Raw genomic sequence first — 21,859 nt, forward strand, 5'->3', positions numbered from 1 at the left:
ATACAATGTACGTGTATATATAGACATCCAGCCAATAATACAGGTACAGTTACTGTTATTAGTCACGCAGGTGTGAGAGAATGAAAGCGTAGTAGACCTATTCTACTCCATATCAAGGAACGTCATAGCAGGATGTAGTAATGCAGGTTTGTACCGGACGGGGCGTCTCATACACTGACACTGTTACAGAAGTGGGTGTTGTCTACTGACTATCGTTCTAGGTCCTGCCACGCTTTGGACGTTTGAAAACGGGACGATTGTAGCAAGGTATGAAGTTTACATAGAAGTACGTGTACATGCCTCTGTGAAGGACACTTAACATCAACAGGTGCATAGTGAAATCTGGATCAGTGTTATCCATACCGCCATGATGGTGCATGTTTGCTAATAAGAGACCCGTAAGGTGGATGTTTCCTGGGACACTGTGTGATTCATATGTCGTGTTGGAAGTTTGCTGATAAGAGACCCGTACGGTGGATGTTTACTTGGATACTGTATGATTCATGTGTCGTGTTGGAAGTTTGCTGATAAGAGACACGTACGGTGGATGTTTACTGGGACACTGTGTGATTCATATGTCGTGTTGGAAGTTTGCTAATAAGAGAGCCGTAAGTAAAATAACTGTTTTGTAAGAAAAGGTTTCTGCTGAGTAGACGTATCTTTGAAGGACTGATTCCAGCAGCAATGTCCAGCAACCCTATGTACGGACTCTTTGGGGCATCTGAGGACGAGCCACTGCTTAATGATGAGCAGCTTGGCCTCACAACAGTCCAGTTTGGACACAGTGTCCGGGTCTTTCTGATGAGCAGTGTATCTGAAGATGTTGCGGATGAAGATATACTTTACAGAAAGTTACTGGTGGGCAATGACAGTGTGTTTGACGATGATGCTGATGACTATATGGCAGCGTTTGGAGACAGCGTTAGTTCTGCAACAGCGCAACGTGATCGCAAGGGAAGAACGTTTGGCAGCCGTGAAAAGAGGCGAAGCCTATTGTCGTTCTGTTCTGACCGTCGGAAAGGCCGGGCTGTAAAACCAAGGGATAAAACTCTCCAGATTATCACTTCGGAGATTAGTGATATTATCTCGCCTATTGACAGCTTATCTGGTAAGTGAACGAATAGGATTTTACGCCGCATTTAGCAATAATCTAGCACTATCACACCACAAATGGCTTTCACACACTGTATCTATTTGCAAAATTAAACTTTCGCTTTTTTGAACGCGTTAACCATTAGGCTACCCGACTGCTTATGTCTTGGTATATGTCTGTATTTTAATAGTACATGTCTTGAAACTTCTAACCCTGAACATAACCATCGATACGCACGCGCGTCCACATGAGCACACACGTACACACACTCACATACATACATACATACATACATACATACATACATACATACACACACATACATACATACATACATACATACATACATACATACATACATACATACATACATACATACATACATACATACATACATACATACATACATACATACATACACACACACACACATACATACACACACACATACATACATACATACACACACACACATACATACATACATATATACATACATCTAAGCAATACAGTCTATAACTTTCATTTGTTTTTCATGTTAAATACTGATTGAAGACAAATTGAAGCATGCAACTGTGTTCACTAGTTCAAGAACATGCATAAAGATGACCATGTATTTTGTTCTAGATTATGAATCTCTTCCTGATCCACCATCAGCTGCGTACCTTGAGCTCCTTAGCGGGGATGACCATATTTTGTACACCATTCAGAACCTGGATAGCAACAAGGTGAAGTTTTTGAAGCAATCCCATACACACAGCATGAAGATAGCAACCTTAGCTCACACTAAATGTGGTGAAATCAGATGGGATGAGAGCAAGGATGATGAACTGGTTGTGGCACTTGTGAAAGATGATAATACAGATCATCTCGATTCTTCAGACTCCTCGGTTTTCTACATTCAGACATGGAGAGACAACATGGATACAGCCATCGCAGATGTCCTTAGAGACATAAAAGTACATCCAGTTACTGTGATGCATATTTTATGGCCAGAAATGAAACAGAAAAAATTATCGAAGATTCTTCCACAAACGTCAGATGAAGTGATGGTGAGTCTGTCCGACGACCAGCCAGGATATATTGTTATTGGAGTACAGGACCGAGTGTTACCGATTGTTCAGAATTTATTGGTGCTGGTTGAACAAGCTGAAGAAGAGCATATCCTGAAGAAGTACGCCCCGGAGCAGGTTCTAAAGGCACCAGAAGGAGCTGGTTCAGGAGAGGAACAACAGGAAAGAAAGATTTACGAAGAGCGAGACAAAATCATGTTTCTGCAAAGGCACTGCTCATCGTCAATAGATATAATCAGGAGAGAACTGTCTGTCACTATCTCATTTGATCTCAAGTCCAACTGTATCATCATGTGTGGGTCGAAGGCTGAAGAAGCCTTTAGTCGCATCAAAGCTCTGGTCGCTGATGTTAAGATGGAAGTGTACAAGTCAATGCGAATGGGAGCAAGAAAATATTTCAAATCCGCCACAGGGGAGACGTCAGTCAGGCAAGCTGAAGATAAATATAAGTGTTTCATTCACAGAAACCTTGAGAGGAGAGGTAGGTAGATTCTCTGTAGATGTGGTTATTTTTGTTCATTATTTATCCTTTTAATAAACAGCCACTGGAGGCCAAAGTGAAGGCATAAATCCTCCTGGTCTAACTTTGGTCGTTTTTTAGTGGTCTGTAGCCCAGATTTAATTTCTACTAAATAATATTTTGAGTACGTAATATTTTTAATGATGAATTCGTGTGTTTTATACTCAACATACTGTTTCACTTTAAATGAAAAAGTATTTAATCAAATAAAGTGAATTTAAGATTGCGAATCCTCATAACTTTACCTTGCCAATTGAACATTAAAATCTCAGAATTTTATTCAACTTAGGATTAAAGTTGCTTAACAAACGATCATAGTTCCAACTCGCTATTATTAGTTTGTATTACAAGGGGGGATGCATATTAAATGAACCCCGAGAAGGGTTGGTTTCTACGGTAGTCTAAGTCAACGCTCATCCACACGTGCATTTGTTTCACTGTTCCAACTACTGCGCCAACGCCACAGATCAACGAGTTCCGATCATCCTTTTATAGAAAGTACACTACTCTTAAGCCCTAACGAATCTCGGATAATAGATGCTGGCTCCCAGCTAACAATTTCGTTATGGTTTCGTTGTTACAACGTTATTCTGTCGACTCCCATTTACGTTGTCACAACGTTGTGACGTGACGTTGCACAGTGACGTGATGTTAACGTTGTCAGTAAGAATGGAAATTACTGTCACTGTGACCTCAGTACATTTATGGTATGGTAATCACAAAGTATAATATAATAGGGAAATAATGCACTACTGTCTTGTTTTCTGGATAAATTACGAATAATTCGATGTCACTCTTTTACATGGGTTTCGGGAAAGTTTACCTCCCATAAACGATAACGTTTCAGAAACGATGAAACATAACGTTGACTTATAGTCAAAACACAACGTTCTGACAATATGTGTCTACGGTAACGTAGTTAAAATGACGTAATGCTAACGTTGTGAAACCGTTGTGTCATGACGTTACCAATCTACACCCTTCACTTTAACCTTGCGAAATGTTGTGTCATGGCGTTAACAATATACACCCTTCACATTAACCTTGTAAAAACGTTATGTCATGACGTTACGAATCTACACCTTTCACATTAACCTTGTGAAAACGTTGTGTCATGACGTTACCAATCTACACCCTTCACATTAACCTTGTGAAAACGTTGTGTCATGACATTACCAATATACACCCTTCACATTAACCTTGTGAAAACGTTGTGTCATGACGTTAACAATATACACCCTTCACATTAACCTTGTGAAAACTTTGTGTCATGACGTTACCAATATACGACCTCCACATTAACTTTGCGAAAACGTTGTGTCATGACGTTACTATACACCCTTCACATTAACCTTGTGAAAACGTTGTGTCATGACGTTACCAATATACACCCTTCACATTAACCTTGTGAAAACGTTGTGTCATGACGTTAACAATATACACCCTTCACATTAACCTTGTGAAAACGTTGTGTCATGACGTTACCAATATACACCCTTCACATTAACCTTGTGAAAACGTTGTGTCATGACGTTAACCAATATACACCCTTCACATTAACCTTGACGTTAACAATGAAAACTTGTGAAATTGTGTCATGACGTTACATTGTGTCAACGTTAACAATATACACCCTTCACATTAACCTTCACATGACGTTAACAATACCCTTCACATTAACCTTGTGAAACGTTGTGTCATGACGTTACGAATCTACACCTTTCACATTAACCTTGTGAAAACGTTGTGTCATGACGTTACGAATCTACACCCTTCACATTAACCTTGTGAAAACATTGTGTCATGACGTTAACAATATACACCCTTCACATTAACCTTGTGAAAACATTGTGTCATGACGTTACCAATATGTCATTAATGAAAACGTCATGACGTTACCAATATACACCCTTCACAACGTTGTGTCATGACGTTCACATTACACCTTTCACTTGTGAAAACGTTGTGTCATGACGTTACCAATATACACCCTTCACATTAACCTTGTGAAAACATTGTGTCATGACGTTAACAATATACACCCTTCACATTAACCTTGTGAAAACGTTGTGTCATGACGTTACCAATATACACCCTTCACATTAACCTTGTGAAAACGTTGTGTCATGACGTTAACAATATACACCCTTCACATTAACCTTGTGAAACGTTGTGTCATGAACGAATCTACACCTGTCATGACGTTACCAATATACACCCTTCACATTAACCTTGTGAAAACATGTCATGACGTTAACAATATACACCCTTCACATTAACCTTGTGAAAACATTGTGTCATGACGTTACCAATATACACCCTTCACATTAACCTTGTGAAAACATTGTGTCATGACGTTACCAATATACACCCTTCACATTAACCTTTGAAAGGCTGAAAACGTTGTGTGTCAGCTGGATTATCATCTGGCTCTGATGTTTCATATTCAGACCCGGATTCGATTCCTCACATGGGTACAGACCGCCTCCGTGTTGTAGTGGTTATAGCGTCCGCCCGAAGAGCGGAAGGTCGCGGGTTCGACCCCCGGCCGCGTCATACCAAAAGACGTTAAAATATGGTACTTGTTGGTCCCTGCCTAGCGCTCGGCATTAATGGGTACAAGAAGGACTGGTCGGCTCGGAGTCAGTATAATGTGTCTGAGTGGGATATTCATGCTTCACTGCGGCATGGTATATCAGTGGGCTAGCACTATAAAACCAGCTTAAGTCTGGGCTAGTACAAGCAGCCGCACATACACATACACACGCATGCAAGTCGTCATATGAGCGAAATATTCTCAAGCACGACGTTAAACCAATTTCACCTCACCTCACATGGGTACAATGTGTGAAGCCCATTCCTTGTGTCCCCCGCCGTTTTACATTCATGCAGCTTCAACTATTTATACTTATTTCATGCACATTTGTCAATGTGAGTTATGTTAATGTGGTATGCATTGAAGCATATTGATCATGACGTACATTGCCACATTTAAGAGCAGGGTTAGAATTGACCTTCAGCAACAAATGGCAACAAACGGGATGGAGTCGTTTGGCTTTGTTGGTGCATGTCATCGTAGCGCATGTTAAGAAATTCACACGCATGGTACCAGTCACTGGGCTATTTATAGACCTCCGTTATACATTAGACAACTGCGTTACACAACAAATAGACCTACTTGTCTGGTTCTACAACCTTCCATGCAATACTCCATCACGTATAAATGATTTGTTTCCAGAAGCGGAACAGTCGGACGGTGTTGCCTCAGCTGACATTGAAGTTGTCCTGAAACTAGGAGATATCGCATTAACAAAGGTAATTAGATGAAGACGGGCCATGCTCCTCTGACGTGGAACAGATAGATTAATTCAGTGACCATTTACCTTTGTCACAGATGGACCTCAGTTCCCGCTTTGTGAAAAATTGCAATATTTAATGCTTTATTATGTTTGTTCCGTGAAGATCCGGGTTAGAATTGGTCTTTAGCAACCCATGACTGTAGTAAGCGGAGATCGGGTGACTTGGTAAACACATGTCATCGTATCCCAATCGCGTAGATCGATGTTCATGCTGTTGACCACTGGTTCAGACTCGATTATTTACAGACCACCGCCATGTAGCTGGAATATTGCTGAGGCGGCGTTAAACAACAAAAAACAAACAAATATTATGTTTTCATATGTATTATGTTTTATATTTTGCTTACTAACATGAATTAATCTGTGTTCACAATTTGCTTATGACTAGGTGGACGTAATCGTCAACTCAACAAACGAGAGACTCGACTTATCTGGTAGTGAACTGTCCAAGGCCATAGTTAAAGTAGGAGGCGCTGCCATACAGACGGAATGCAAGGAGCTATATCCACAAGGATGCAGAGTTGGGGATGTTGTAAAGACTCGTCCAGGGAAACTACACTGCAAAGAGCTGTATCATTGCTGTCTTTCAGACTACAGACGAGAGCATCCCGGTCAGGCTGAGAAGGTGACACTATTTTAATTCCTATAATCATTTATGCGCTGAGGTTTGATTATTCCTTTACTGAGGTTATCTTCCAAATACATGTAATTTTTTACCAACTGTTAGTATAGGTCATCGTTACACGTGTGACCATGTCAGATGAGGCACCGCAACCTGTGCAGAGTTAGGTACCTTTTGTACGCCAGAAACCTTGGGTTGTGGGTGTGAATCCAGGTTCGCCCATTTATGCTTGTAGGTTTGTCATTAGACCTGTTCTCGTGGGTCTCACCAAAATAGTGAACGTCTGAGACATGCGTGACTCCGGGCTTTCCTCCCACATTAAGCTTGCCATTTTGACTGGCAACAGAAATCCTGTTACAGGTCGCGTTACCGAAGCTCTCTCACTACTGGGGCGGTGGGGTAGCCTAGTGGTTAAAGTGTTGGCTCGTCACGCCGAAGACCCGGGTTCGAATCCCCACATGGGTACTATGTGTGAAGCCTATTTCTGGTGTCCCCCGCCGTGATGTTGCTTGAATATTGCTAAAAGCGGCGTAAAACCAAACTCAGTCAGTCAGTCTCTCACTACTAATAAATACTATTTAAACTGGACTTAAAGCCGACTCACTCACTTACTCTCTCACATTAGTGTCATGCCGAAACGACGTGTGGTAGTGCTGTGTTTTAAATACACGCCACTTGGTTAAACAAAACGGGCGTTTAGGCAGCGTGCTGGCTAAAAGTTAGCGCTGAAGGCTCCTTAATTCGAGTGTCGGTGTTGTAGCCTAGTAGTTAAAGCGTTCGCTCGTCACTCCGAAGGCCCGGGTTCTATTCCCCATGGGCACAATGTGTGAAGCCCATTTCTGCTGTCCTCTTGTGAAATTGCTGGAATAGTGCTAAAAACGGCGTAAAACACAATTCCTTAATTCGAGGATACACATTGAGTGATATTGCTGGTTTATTGATCAAGATTCATTAAACCTCACTCACTTATTATCCTACTTGCACTTCGTACTGAGAGGAAACCATTATTAATTCCCTAGTTGGTGTAAGAATGTTGATCACACAAGGTTTTGAACAATTACAACCGATAACCTGTAAATCAAAATTTACACTGGGATTAAAAATGCCAATGTTTTTTCTCGCATGATATCGAAGGACAAGTATTAAAAATGGCGTTAAATATCAACTTATTGCCATCTTGTATTGATATATCCCTCATTTTGCATTACCTGTTTTGAAAATTATGATTTACTTAACCAACTTGTACTGCTATTTTACACTGAAATTACATCACCAACGTATGTGTGTGTCCTTCACAGCTTCTAAGGGAGATAATTCTGCAGTGTCTGCACAAAGCGTCTGTAGCTGGTCATAGCAGTGTGGCCTTCCCTCCCATTGGCACCGGCAAAAGGCAATACCCAACCGATGAGGTGGCAAGAACCTTCAGAGAGGCTATCAAAGACTTCACAAAATCAAACCACTTCAGTTCTCTGGCAGAGGTCATGATTGTGTGTTATCACACGAATCAGGACCTATTGAAGGTACAAAAACACATATATTAAAAACAACAATTATCAACCAGTCAGATTATGCATAAATATTGATGCTGCAGCTATCAGAAAGAAACCTGAATACATTTCAATTCTGGGAAATGACCAGTCTTGATTCTCTAACAAAACTATCAACATGGCGTAAAATGCAAAATGGATGCGAAAACTATTCATGCCAATGCATGATTAATGGTTTCTGAAATGCATTAGTTATAACCAAGATTCAAAACATCATTGCTAATTATTGAGAGTCTGACCTTCAACTAAGTTACTTCGGAAAATTGTTACTGTTGTTTGATATAGTAATTGTGTAAGTGATAGTACGAAATGTTCCTTACTGAATGTTTCTTCCTACAGATTTTCAAGGATGCTTATGACAGTGAGAAAACGAATCCAAGACACTCCTCCCTTTCAAACATTTCCATGATGACAGGTACGGTCATGGTATCACAACCGTTTATAACCTTTAATTTTCTTAATGTCCTCAATGATTAAATCGAATGATGAATTTGACTTTATGTTATGGCTTGCTCTCTTCAACAGAGTTCCACATAGGCCATGTTCTGCTCATTGTGAAAGAAGGCAACGTCTTTAAGGAGGACGTGGATGTTGTTGTAGTCCCAACCGACAACAAAATGTCAGTGTCTTGTGAGTATCTTGTAGGGCGTGTACATGAATTATTTGGGGCGCACAAACCTTTTTTCACAAGTAAATCCGTTTTTGTTACACAATATTTAGATCTATCAGAATCATTTTGGTTAATGTTTTCAGGCGAAGTGAAGTGGACCTTTGTACATGAGTTTGGAGACAACACCTTTCGTCAGTGGAAAGGTAGTTAGAAGATTTCATTTGAAAAAAATGATCGAAAGGTTGTTTTCCATTTCTCTTGGAATGTCAGCACACCATTTCGAGGTACCACTGGACAAATAGACCCTTTCATTCCTAACTGATCGTCTATCTTATCGTATTCAAACATAAGTATATAAAATATCCATTACATGTTCTGATGCAAAGATCAAAATGGATCCAAGTGACACATTACAAATTACCCTAACCCATGCAGTCAAACATATAAAACGCTGAACCATCTTGAATTTCGAGTCTCTGCCCAAACATAGAAAAATAGTGATAAAACGGATATGAATTCATCATTGAAAATCAGTGAGGACTTAAGTAACAATTTGATTAACTAATATTCTCGCTCATGAGCCGGCCCGATTAGTTAATCGAGGCAGTTTAAAATTTGAGTTTTCGAAAAACTATTTTACTCATGATAACTGCATGTTGGATTTTGTCAAATCCTTTGTCAGAAACTGGTCACAGTGCGGAGAGTTTCTGGGCTTTTGGGTTTCCAGAATTACGTGTTATTTATTTTTTTACTCCCAGAGTCCAACATCCGGAAGTCTGGAGGAGTGATGCTGCGTGTACCCGGACATCACTGTTCCAGTATCCTGGGCATATCCAGGGACTTCTTTACTGGCGACTTGTTCATGATGATCTGCAAGTGCTTGCGGAAAGCTGAGAAAAACAAAGTGACATCCATCGCTATCCCTGTTATGACAGGTGGGTTACTACAACATTCTTTATTCGTGAGAAAAGGGAGAAGGAAGTCCCGACTGATAGTTATCATAAAGTGACTGAGGATAAACAAATCCGAATCAATTTGTTGGATTTAATATACTCATGGAAACGAATAAGGAAACACATGGAAGTACAAGTGTTCCTTTATTTATTTCCAGAATTTCCACAGTGCAACACAAACCTTGTGAAGAAACCTTGAAAAGAATAACGGAAAGTTGTCCTTTCTTGTGTTCCCTTATGTGTTTCCATGAGTATATTAAATCCAACAAATTGATTCGGATTTTGTTTATCCTCAGTCACTTTATGATAACTATCACTCGGGACTTTCTTCTCCCTTTTCTCACGGAATGTATATATATTCACAGTCATTGCTGCTCTGCGGTGTTCTTACATTTTGGGGCACATTCTGTGAATTGCGGATGCTAGCAGTAGGGTCGGACACGATTTCCCTTTCCGAGAACACCCGGTGTCATCTCTAATGTTGAGTGTTCTGATCATATGATATTCACAACTATTGTGCCCTTTACCCAAGATGGCTTGTGTTTCTGATAATTGTCAAGAGAGTGTATTCTTTTCCCTGACATTATATATGTCCGTATTATTTTATACAAATCCATGTTTGTATCCAAATAGTTCTATCGTTCTGATATCTGTTGAGTGTCAGTCACATATGAATCATCGCAGTTTTGAAGCCCTTTGATTTTGTTGCAAATTATATACAAATATATGCATGAAGAGAAACCAATGATAGATGTTCCGCCCAGGTAACACTAAGGGTGAATCCCTTCCGGCAGTATTGATTAAGTCCGTCAGATGTCTCATGGGCTCACTTGAGTTTGTCCGAGAAGTCAGGCTCGTCTACACCGACCCTGCAACCATGGTTGCCGCCGTGACGGTGATTGAAGAACAGCTCCCTTCCACATGCGTGGGAAGGTACAGGTTTGCGGAAACGACCCCGGAACCTCCAGCAGAGGGTAGGTGACAAATAGCCCAGGTGCAGTTACAGTTGGTTATTCAGACGTTTTCAGTTGGAAAGAGCTTCGTTTTACGTCCTCCATAACAATGCAGACTTAAGGACATTGTTCTGTGTCGTTTAATGTCAAATCTGTCTTCTATGATACTGGAGCAACCAATATGAAACCTAAATGAAACCTGTTTTTAAATTCTGGAGAATTACCAAATGATTCCACATTGTGTAAAATGTACATGCAAATATTCATTTCAATGAATCCTCCATCATTCCTGAAATGGTTTTACGTGAACAATGCATAAGCTTACATCAAAATCGACTCAAACCATCATTGTTAATTATCGACAGTCTGACAGTTCGCAAACGTAAATACTGTTGTTTAATAAAAGTGAGTGGGTGAGTTTAGTTGTACGCCGCTCTTAGCAATATTCACCCCCTTCAATTTTTTTTATTGGAGAGGGGGTGTGGGGTGGTTTAGGGTGGGGGGTGATAACCATTATTGGCATGAGTATATATGGCGGCGGTCTGTAAATAATCGAGTCTGTACCAGACAATCCAGTGATCAACAGCATGAGCATCGATCTACGCAATTGGGAACCGATGACATGTGTCAACCAAGTCAGCGAGCCTGACCACCCGATCCCAATAGTCGCCTCTTACGACAAGCATGGGTTACTGAGGGCCAATATTCTAACCCAGACCTTCACGGGTGTTTAATAGAATAATAGTGTTACAAGTGATAGTACAAAACTGTTCTTACGGAATGTTTAGATACATGTCCTTGTTGTTATAAGGTTCACAAACGCAGAGTGAAACGGATGACTGTACACTTCAAGGTGGCCTCGCCATGAAAATAGTGTGTAACAACAGGAGGAGTTTCGGAGAATGTCAGCAGTTCCTAGACAACCTGCTGATGGAAAACCTGTCTGTGGAGACACTGGAGAACCCAACCATCGGCGACCTGACAGAACAGCAGGTTAGGATCTGGCAAATTATTAAAATATATTCACGAGCCATCCATACGACTCACACATATTGCAGTAATTACTGGTGGGTTGATAATATATGAGTGAGTGAGTGACGGAGTTTCAGTTTTACGCCGCTCTTAGCAATATTCCAGCAATATCACGGCGGGAGACACCAGAAATGGGCTTCACACATTGTACCCATGTGGGGAATCAAATCGGGGTCTTCGGCGTGACGAGCGAACGCTTTAACCACTAGGCTATCCCACCGCCCTGATTATACATATCAAGTAAGCAATACTTCAGACCTTCAAACAAAGAACAGCCTTAGAAACATTTTTTCAGCCCATAAGTTATAGCAGTATCGAATTAATATAATATGAGAATTATGAAAAACGATTTCACTATCCACATGAATCTTTTTAAAAGTGGGAAGTTTATTAATTGTACCTAACATAAGACAGGATATAGAATAACAATTTTGACTTCGAATGATTACAGCCTTATAATCTGTCTGAGGTGAAGTCCTGACAAGTGCTGATCTTTAAAAAGTCTGAAATTAATAAGTCAGCATTATGCACACAGCTGAAAGGAGTGATATAAAACATTTTGCATTCATGTTTCAAGGCTGGTTAAATAGATAATAATTACATAATTACATAATAATGGAACATCAAGTTTCAGGAAATAGAAAACGTTAACTTCAAGAAACAACAGAAAACCTTTTAAAAGCAAAAACATATTTAGCAATACTTTAATTCGATAAGATAATATTTGAATTTATAAAACATGAATACCGTTTTGAAGTGATCGTCGAATACCGTGCAAAATACGATTAGATGTGTTTGCCATCTTTTCTTGAGGGACCTTTGGGGAGTTGTCATTTCATGCATGGGTGCTCGTTTGTAACCCGTTGATTCTCAGAATTCAAGGTTAGAAAGAGCAACAAATGATGAACCACATGCACCATCTAGGCACCAGAGGCCATTGGGTCTATGGTTATTGTTTGATCTGAATTCTCCAAACTCAAAGCTCATAATCATGTTCTTATTCATGAAAAATTGTTTGTATTTTATTGGTAAGTGGTACGTTATGACAGATGACTTCCCGTATTACCAGCTTGCAAACTGTCATAGATTAGAAATACGCATTGATGTAGCGGAAAGATTCTGATAGTATCACTTAAATTCCAGGTTCAAGATATACAGCGCTTGTGTGCTGATATTGACGTGACCTCCGAGGTGGACACCACGAACTGTGTCATTTATCACTCCGGGATGAAGGTTGACGCCATCAAGGCCAAGGGTCAGACCCAGGAAGTGCTGAAAAATATTGAGTTCGTCCAGAAGAACCTAGAAAAAGCTGAACTTCTTCGTCGTCTTGTGGAATGGTGGTACATCACTGAAGATGGTCATGAGATGAGCTTCGCGCCCATGACCAGCATGCTGATTGAAGAAGCTTTCTTGATGAGATCTGCACATCCTACGGCAGTAGTGCAGACAGCGACGTGTAAAGTCAACATAGACTTTACCTCCATGGATATCAGTTCCCGGGAAAACCCCAACCACAGATTCCAGATTATCAGGAAAAAAGGCCCAGGTAGGTTCACAATGCAATTTTGTCATGTTTGGTATTAATGTTATTTACGTTTGTTGATGTTCATGTCATACCATGTATATTCCAAATGTATCCTGATTGTTCCTGACATTTATATACTTGACAAAGAAAACAGCACACCATGGCGTAGTAAAGACCTCAATTTACACCCGTTGTGTATCTGTTTCTAACAAGCACAAGCAAGGGACCTTTTTCAAATTTCATTATTCACAACGGCGTCTTTTTTGTTGTAGAATTGTACTAAAAAACAACACAACGTAACCAATTTGCATCGTTTGGCTTGACAAAATTACATCAGATCCAAATTCAGTATCTTTGGAAGACGCAGAACAAAGTATATCGATTATCCAGACTTAGAGTATGCTTCAATCACAACTAATATGTGAATCCGATTCCGTATAATTCGATACTCACAATAACCACGAGTGTGAGAATTTCTGTGATGTGAGTTCACTTCCGGAACGAAAATCAATATGTAACCAAGGAAATTTTTGGACAAGAATGAAAGTATGACACACTGGAAAAACAAACTTGAATCGTAACAAATGGCATTGATGAGTTTATACTAAAGGAAAGGATGTATCGTTGACTGTTGCACCTTCAGCTGTGCCTCTCCCTGACATCTGGGAAGACATGGGAGCCAAGGATATCATCGCGCCAAGGATCAAGGATGGACCTGAAGCTGATAAACTTCGTCAAATGTTCATGTCCAACGCTGGGAACAAGTATGAGATTATGGGGGTATGTCAGTTGTTAACTGACCCAACTACGTAGAATGTTAAATTAAATTGTTTCATAACCTAAAGCATAATATATGCACAGACACGAGTTAAAGCACTGAATACATTAATGATGTAATCAGTGATAGAATATTTCTCAATATAACCCAATTGTCTTTGTTTGCGCTTTGTTCATCTATATGATGGTGGCCTATAGAAGATGATTCTAGCCCTAATCTTCACGATTATCTTTAAAAACTTCTTTGCCAGGTCGATACCTGGTTTTAGCTAAACATTGTGTGATGTTCATATTACAAAACGTGAGTATCATGGTCCTCAAAACATGAAAACATCTCAATAGCACGCCGTGCAATAACATTCCGGTGCAATAACATGCCCGTGAAATGTGACAATCACGTCTTTAAAAGCGAGGACATCGTGATTATGATTTAAATATATGGCATCTAATAAGACACATCTTCGTCAACCCTTCCTAGGTATACCGGATTCAGCATAAATACCTGTACGAGCAGTATCAGATACAGAAAGAAGCCATGGAGAAAAACTACCCTCACAAGAGCAATGAAAGACACCTGTGGCATGGCACCAACGTGGAGGCCATCAAAAACATCAACAAGTATGGATTCAATAGGGGCTACTGTGGAAAGAACGGTAAGGCTACTACAATCAAATTGTCATCAGGGCACCATTAAACTCAGACCTGAACATTTAATTCTGTTTATTCACGAATACATGACACGTTTTATGGATAACAATTTCTTTTATATTCTTTATCATGACGTTTCATAGCAAATTCACGCTCCTTCATCAGGTGAATGATTCAATAAATGATTCATTTTGATCTGAAAGAGATAAATAATATAAATAGAAGTTGTTATTCATATAACGTGACATGTATTCATGTTGGCCCAACTTCCTAATGCCTTTCACGAACATTTTGGTTTATACCCATAAGAATCCATCGAACGATGAATCCCTAGTGACGGGGCAGTTTAAATTATACGAAATGTGTAGAAAAGATGTAGCAAAATAATGGAATCATTAGGATGTTTCAGTTAATTCAGACTGTTCAGTTACTGTTGATTGTCTTTTGTATGAATTGTACGAATTGATCTTCAGCAACCCATGTTTTCTAGACGACTAGCGGGATCGGTTGGTCAGCTCGCTGACTTGGTTGACACGTCATCGTATCCCAGTTGTGCAGAGAGATGCTCATGTTGGATTCGACTATTTACAGACCGCCGCCATATAACTGTAACATTGCCTTGTTTGGCGTTAAACATCATCAACAAAAAAACAACTTATCTCACTCAATTTAAAGAATTGGTGATACATTCATTTTGAAGTAGCAGACGCTACTTTCATTTCAGCGATATTTCCCCGGCATTATAGGGTGTATATATTTTTGTAGGCACGAAGTTTGGACGAGGCGTATACTTTGCCACAGAAGCCAGCTATTCCTCCAGTGATGTCCTGTCTGTTCCGGACGAGTCCAAACACAAATACATCTATCTGGCACAGGTTCTGACCGGGGTTTCTACAAAGGGCAGCAAGAAAATGTTTGACACCCCGTTAATCGACCGGAAACGATCTGTCCGCTATGGGTGCACCGTGGACAACAGTGACAACCCATCCATGTATGTCGTGTTCAGGGACACACAGGCCTACCCGAAATATCTGTTTGTTATCAGAAAAAAAAATCCAAGTAGACATGACAGCCACTGTCGTGTAAGATCCCTTTGCGTATGCAGCGTCGCAAATACCGTTATGACTCCAGCCATTGCATGCATGGTCGAACTACTGTCGTGGAGACTGCATGTATAGTCGTACATATACTTAAGTCGTAGCTACATTGCGTTTTAACTGTTATTCTACCTATATTAAAACTATTGATTATTCTGTTTGAATGTCTGTTCTTGGTAATATTTTCGGGGGATTACCCTATTCTTTAAAAAATGCAACATCCTTAGTGATCTAGGTACTGTTCACAATGAAATGACGGACTTTAAAATATCAAGATCAGTGCCACAGACTGATATGTCTGGTTGGAAAGACATTACTGAATCGTGACTCATTATGTGAAGATTAGCGGGTCTGTCTACTGTAGAAACATTATATGTTTGTGCAATAGCTCATACATGCTCTATGTGACACCTTGCAAATGTCATCTGTTTTTGTTTTGCTTCTTTAGCTTTGTAAAAGATATGACAATAAAGTCAAGTTTGGGCAAGATTGCATATAAAACTTAAATATGTCCTGTTTAACATATTGAAGAGAATGTTATATTTAATGCCAATGTTGTAGTGAATGTTATCAGTATTGTAAAGAACGTTCATACCTATTTCAATCCACTCACTCTAAAAGAAGGGAACCACTTTCGAGATTTCTGTGTACTCAAACAATCGCTGTGATAACAATGACCAGGAAATGGTCCAACACACTACTTGTTGGTGTTGCAACAGATATAGTTGTAGGAAATTCTGACTAATGCATATGCTTAAAAAATACATAATTCTAACCGAGCTTTTGGTTGGGTCTGACTCTATCGTGCATACAATAATGTGGATTTACTGCATGTGGAACACTTACTGTACACACAATTAAGTCAGATTAAGGTGTGATTTGACCTACATTGCAGCCTACATGCTAACTGTGTGGCTGCTCACTTGTGATTGTCTTGCATAGTAGCGTGAATGCTTACTGTATGTACGATAGTCAGGCTAACGTGTAATTGTCCATTGTAGCTTGAATTGTTACTGTTTGCAAGACACCATCATGTCCTATTGCCCTATATTGTAGGTAGCGTGAATGCTTACTGTATGTACGATAGTCAGGCTAATGTGTAATTGTCCATTGTAGCTTGAATTGTTACTGTTTGCAAGATACCATCATGTCCTATTGCCCTATATTGTAGGTAGCGTGAATGCTTACTGTATGTTCGATAGTCAGGCTAATGTGTAATTGTCCATTGTAGCTTGAATTGTTACTGTTTGCAAGACACCATCATGTCCTATTGCCCTATATTGTAGGTAGCGTGAATGCTTACTGTATGTTCGATAGTCAGGCTAATGTGTAATTGTCCATTGTAGCTTGAATTGTTACTGTTTGCAAGACACCATCATGTCCTATTGCCCTATATTGTAGGTAGCGTGAATGCTTACTGTATGTTCGATAGTCAGGCTAATGTGTAATTGTCCATTGTAGCTTGAATTGTTACTGTTTGCAAGACACCGTCATGTCCTATTGCCCTATATTGTAGGTAGCGTGAATGCTTACTGTATGTTCGATAGTCAGGCTAATGTGTAATTGTCCATTGTAGCTTGAATTGTTACTGTTTGCAAGACACCATCATGTCCTATTGCCCTATATTGTAGGTAGCGTGAATGCTTACTGTATGTACGATAGTCAGGCTAATGTGTAATTGTCCATTGTAGCTTGAATTGTTACTGTTTGCAAGACACCGTCATGTCCTAATGTGTAATTGTCCCTATATTGTATTGCTATATTGTAGCTTGACTGTACTGTATGTACGATAGTCAGGCTAATGTGTAATTGTCCATTGTAGCTTCCATTGTTACTATTTGCAAGAAACCGTCCTGTTGTCCTATATTGTCCTATATTGTAGTCAGGCTAATGTGAATTGCTTACTGTATGTACGATAGTCAGGCTAATGTGTAATTGTCCATTGTAGCTTCCATTGTTACTATTTGCAAGAAACCGTCATGTCCTGTTGTCCTATATTGTAGCTTGAAGGCTTACTGTATGTACGATAGTCAGGCTAATGTGTAATTGTCCATTGTAGCTTCCATTGTTACTATTTGCAAGAAACCGTCATGTCCTATTGTCCTATATTGTAGCTTGAAGGCTTACTGTATGTACGATAGTCAGGCTAATGTGTAATTGTCCATTGTAGCTTCCATTGTTACTATTTGCAAGACACCGTCAGACGTATATGTCACTGTCCTATATGTCATGCATGCTTACTGTTAAATTAAAGTGTACATTATTCCATACAGCACTGCAAGCATACATCAGTACATTAGATGGGCTGAGCAATACAGTGTCATTTTTTTGGTTTTATCATAACAGAAACTTACATTACGATAAAGTACAGTTATTCAATACAGCACTTTAAGTATACATCAGTATATGAGATGTGCAATGCAATGTTTTTGTTTGTTTTCGTCACTACAGAACTTTGATTTAGGTTTATGTGTGTGTACGTCATTGTTACAATAAAAATGTAATCTGTAACAATTTCCTTACAAGCATCCTTTGTGTCACATTCTAGTTTCTGTTAGGATTTTACCAAAGTATTAATCTCGCTCCTTTTAAATGTAATCCCTGTATTTCCTTTCCATATCGCAATCACGTATAACGGAATATGTCCCTAAACACTTAACATAGCAGGATATCAAGTTTTAGTTCCCACCAAATGTGTTCACCACGAGCGTTAACAAACGGAATCAAAAACTATTGTATCAAGTTCCGTTCATGACAACATGCATATAATTTGTGGACAAAATAACACGCAGAACAGATCTATATTTTGATAAAGGTGATAGAGTGAGATTAGTTTTACGCCGCACTCAGCAATATTCCAGCTATATGGCAGCGGTCTGTAAATAATCCAGTGATCAACAACATGAGCATCGATCTGCGCAACTGGGAACCGATGACATGTGTCAACAAAGTCAGCGAGCCTGACCACCCGATCCCGTTAGTCGCCTCTTACGACAAGCATGGGTTACTGAAGATCAGTATTCTAACCTAGACCTTCAGGGGTAAATTTGATAAAGGGCATAACATTTAACGTATGTCGTAATAAGCATACGTGTTATAATCTTCCTCTGTGGGTGTAAGAGTTGACTGTTGTCTACTTTGCTACTGCATTTCATTCTTAGAGGTTATGTTATTGAAGTGAATATATGATATTGTAATGACTGCTGGTCATATTAATCAAGTATTCCAGGATTTTCATAAGAAACAATTGATTAAGTTCTGTTTGTCATGACGTGTCACCTCATTCTGTGTGACCGTGGGTTGTTTTTACAGACCATTGTGCTGTTTGTACCATAGGATGTCAAAAGGCACATCCATCTCGTCATGTGAATATACAATTATGTAACACATTTATAATTATATATATGGTCACTCACTAATGTGGCGTGGCGTGGTGGGCGAATACGTGCAAACACCTAGTTGCGGGTACAGCAACGTGCAGTAAACTTGGACAAAGTACTGTGACTATGTGTCCCAGTCCACCCAGCTGTGAATGGGTACCTCGTAAGGATGGGAAAGCCACGATAACTCGGTGCACTTGTGACAGTAAGAGTTGTATGCTCCCCAGGGAGTTGAGATTGATAATAAGATGTGCCGTTGAGATTGACATCCAATGATCGAGGGTAAAAATACCAGCGCCTTGAGCATGCACTAGTGCGTGGATATGTGCGCTATATAAGTATCCAATGATGATGATGATGATGGTGATGATGATGATGATGATGATGAATGTCGAATGGAGCATGAACACACTTGTATCATTTGCTTGAATGTAATCGATCTGTACCTCTCAGTGTAGAGCCTTCTCAATATAGCTCGTCCCCGAATAGGTCTACTCTAATGCGAGGCTTTAACCTGATCGGGATAGATGATATTAGGGGTTTGTCCTTGGCCTTTGTGACTAAGGATATAGTTTCTGTTACCTTCACTGCAGCCTATGCTATATGTAGCGTAAACTGTAGTAAGTATCATTTTGTATCGTCGGATCCTACATGTGAATCTTTGTATGTCCACAAAATCCTAAAGGCTCAAGACAAGCGTCGGCGACCGACAGACATCTCTCAACAACCTCATCATAATGTGTATGATTATCTCGACAACATCATCATAATGTGTATAATTCTCTCGTCAACCTCATCATAATGTGTATAATTCTCTCGACAACATCATCATAATGTGTATGATTCTCTCGACAACCTCATCATAATGTGTATGATTCTCTCGACAACCTCATCATAATGTGTATAATTCTCTCGACAACATCATCATAATGTGTATGATTCTCTCGACAACCTCATCATAATGTGTATAATTCTCTCGACAACCTCATCATAATGTGTATGATTCTCTCGACAACCTCATCATAATGTGTATAATTCTCTCGACAACATCATCATAATGTGTATGATTCTCTCGTCAACCTCATCATAATGTGTATGATTCTCTCGACAACATCATCATAATGTGTATGATTCTCTCGACAACCTCATCATAATGTGTATGATTCTCTCGACAACCTCATCATAATGTGTATGATTCTCTCGACAACATCATCAACTCCTCATCATAATGTGTATGATTCTCTCGACAACCTCATCATAATGTGTATGATTCTCTCGACAACCTCATCATAATGTGTATGATTCTCTCGTCAACCTCATCATAATGTGTATGATTCTCTCGACAACCTCATCATAATGTGTATGATTCTCTCGACAACCTCATCATAATGTGTATGATTCTCTCGACAACCTCATCATAATGTGTATGATTCTCTCGACAACCTCATCATAATGTGTATGATTCTCTCGACAACCTCATCATAATGTGTATGATTCTCTCGACAACCTCATCATAATGTGTATGATTCTCTCGACAACCTCATCATAATGTGTATGATTCTCTCGTCAACCTCATCATAATGTGTATGATTCTCTCGACAACCTCATCATAATGTGTATGATTCTCTCGACAACATCATCATAATGTGTATGATTCACGGAACACTACACAGACTTTGTACACGGAAATTGTAACGTAGAGAAATCGCACGAAACCGGTCTGGCGTTCCTCGCAGTGCTCAAATTCCGAATTTGAAACCTCACCTGACAATGTACAGTCTGCTTGAGGGGTTCAGTAACACGCGGGCATTTGTACTGGTTCACCAAAGAATTCAGAAACAGACATGCCGTTTCCAAACATGGCTTTAAACGATGAAAAAGTGTTACGTGTTACAATCATTAAATAATCATTTGAAGAGCCAGTGACAACATGATATTACTCCACTCCTCGCTTAAAGAAAACGTATCTCAAGTTGTATACAGTACGTCAACACTGGTAGAGCAAGATGTGTCATACTGCTAAATGCAGCCGTTATATGAGATGAAAGAACGTAACGTACATTTGCCAATGCGTGTGTATAATCTCTTGTGTGCTTATTTTGTCCAGATCGTAATGGACGTTTACAGTCTAATTCAAATGCATTCCAAATACATATTATTTAAAAAGGGTTATTATGTGCCTATGCATGTACGTTCAAAGCCAGTGTTTAGGGGACATGACACAAGTTTTTCCCCTACATTTTCTGACTACGTGACCGCTTGCACAGAACGGCGCCTTAAGGTTAGTGTTTCCTGAGTAAATTGTTTGGTCTGATTCAAATTAAGAACTTTTTTTTATAGAAAACCATTTGCCTTGTTAACATACCTTTGATTCCCCATACACTATGGGTACAATAGTTCATTTTGTGATCCAAATATTTGGAATATTACTAAACGCTGCATAAAAGCATACCCACTCTAATTCGTTCAACAACAAATAGACGGAGGCAAGTTGGTAATACTATGTCATGTATACAGTTTTCAGTGTATATTTCATAGTGTATGTATGTAGTTTATTTGGTAAAGTGAGACCTTAAATAAATGTCAGTGAACGTTAGTCAACTTCAACCACACAGCTGAAAACATGACATGTTACAAGACACCGTTTACAATTGCATGCTTTTTGTT

The 21,859-nt window shown here is 39.5% G+C and overlaps 1 protein-coding gene and 1 long non-coding RNA gene across 2 annotated transcripts in view; one reads left to right on the forward strand and one right to left on the reverse strand.

The window, feature by feature from the left end:
- The first annotated feature begins 20 nt into the window (after positions 1 to 20).
- Positions 21 to 21,859, forward strand: part of LOC124267535 — a 45,616-nt gene continuing 23,777 nt past the window's right edge. Inside the window, exons 1-16 of the mRNA XM_046702458.1 lie at positions 21 to 1,108; positions 1,721 to 2,647; positions 5,925 to 6,001; positions 6,434 to 6,670; positions 7,966 to 8,187; positions 8,554 to 8,629; positions 8,740 to 8,844; positions 8,968 to 9,027; positions 9,583 to 9,759; positions 10,542 to 10,751; positions 11,542 to 11,723; positions 12,906 to 13,311; positions 13,934 to 14,070; positions 14,546 to 14,720; positions 15,481 to 15,887; positions 21,222 to 21,473. Coding sequence (XP_046558414.1) covers positions 685 to 1,108; positions 1,721 to 2,647; positions 5,925 to 6,001; positions 6,434 to 6,670; positions 7,966 to 8,187; positions 8,554 to 8,629; positions 8,740 to 8,844; positions 8,968 to 9,027; positions 9,583 to 9,759; positions 10,542 to 10,751; positions 11,542 to 11,723; positions 12,906 to 13,311; positions 13,934 to 14,070; positions 14,546 to 14,720; positions 15,481 to 15,887; positions 21,222 to 21,473 — 4,074 coding nt within the window. The 5' untranslated portion in view covers positions 21 to 684. The remainder of the gene's footprint in view (positions 1,109 to 1,720; positions 2,648 to 5,924; positions 6,002 to 6,433; positions 6,671 to 7,965; positions 8,188 to 8,553; positions 8,630 to 8,739; positions 8,845 to 8,967; positions 9,028 to 9,582; positions 9,760 to 10,541; positions 10,752 to 11,541; positions 11,724 to 12,905; positions 13,312 to 13,933; positions 14,071 to 14,545; positions 14,721 to 15,480; positions 15,888 to 21,221; positions 21,474 to 21,859) is intronic.
- On the reverse strand, positions 4,161 to 5,129 carry LOC124267530. The gene is made up of 3 exons (XR_006896057.1): positions 4,967 to 5,129; positions 4,742 to 4,845; positions 4,161 to 4,194 (listed from the first exon to the last, which is right to left on the reverse strand). It is a non-coding gene; the product is annotated as an uncharacterized LOC124267530 (long non-coding RNA).

The sequence above is a fragment of the Haliotis rubra genome, unplaced genomic scaffold, assembly GCF_003918875.1.
Source record: "Haliotis rubra isolate DU_JTF1 unplaced genomic scaffold, ASM391887v1 Scf1319, whole genome shotgun sequence".
NCBI classification, from domain to species: Eukaryota; Metazoa; Mollusca; class Gastropoda; order Lepetellida; family Haliotidae; genus Haliotis; species Haliotis rubra.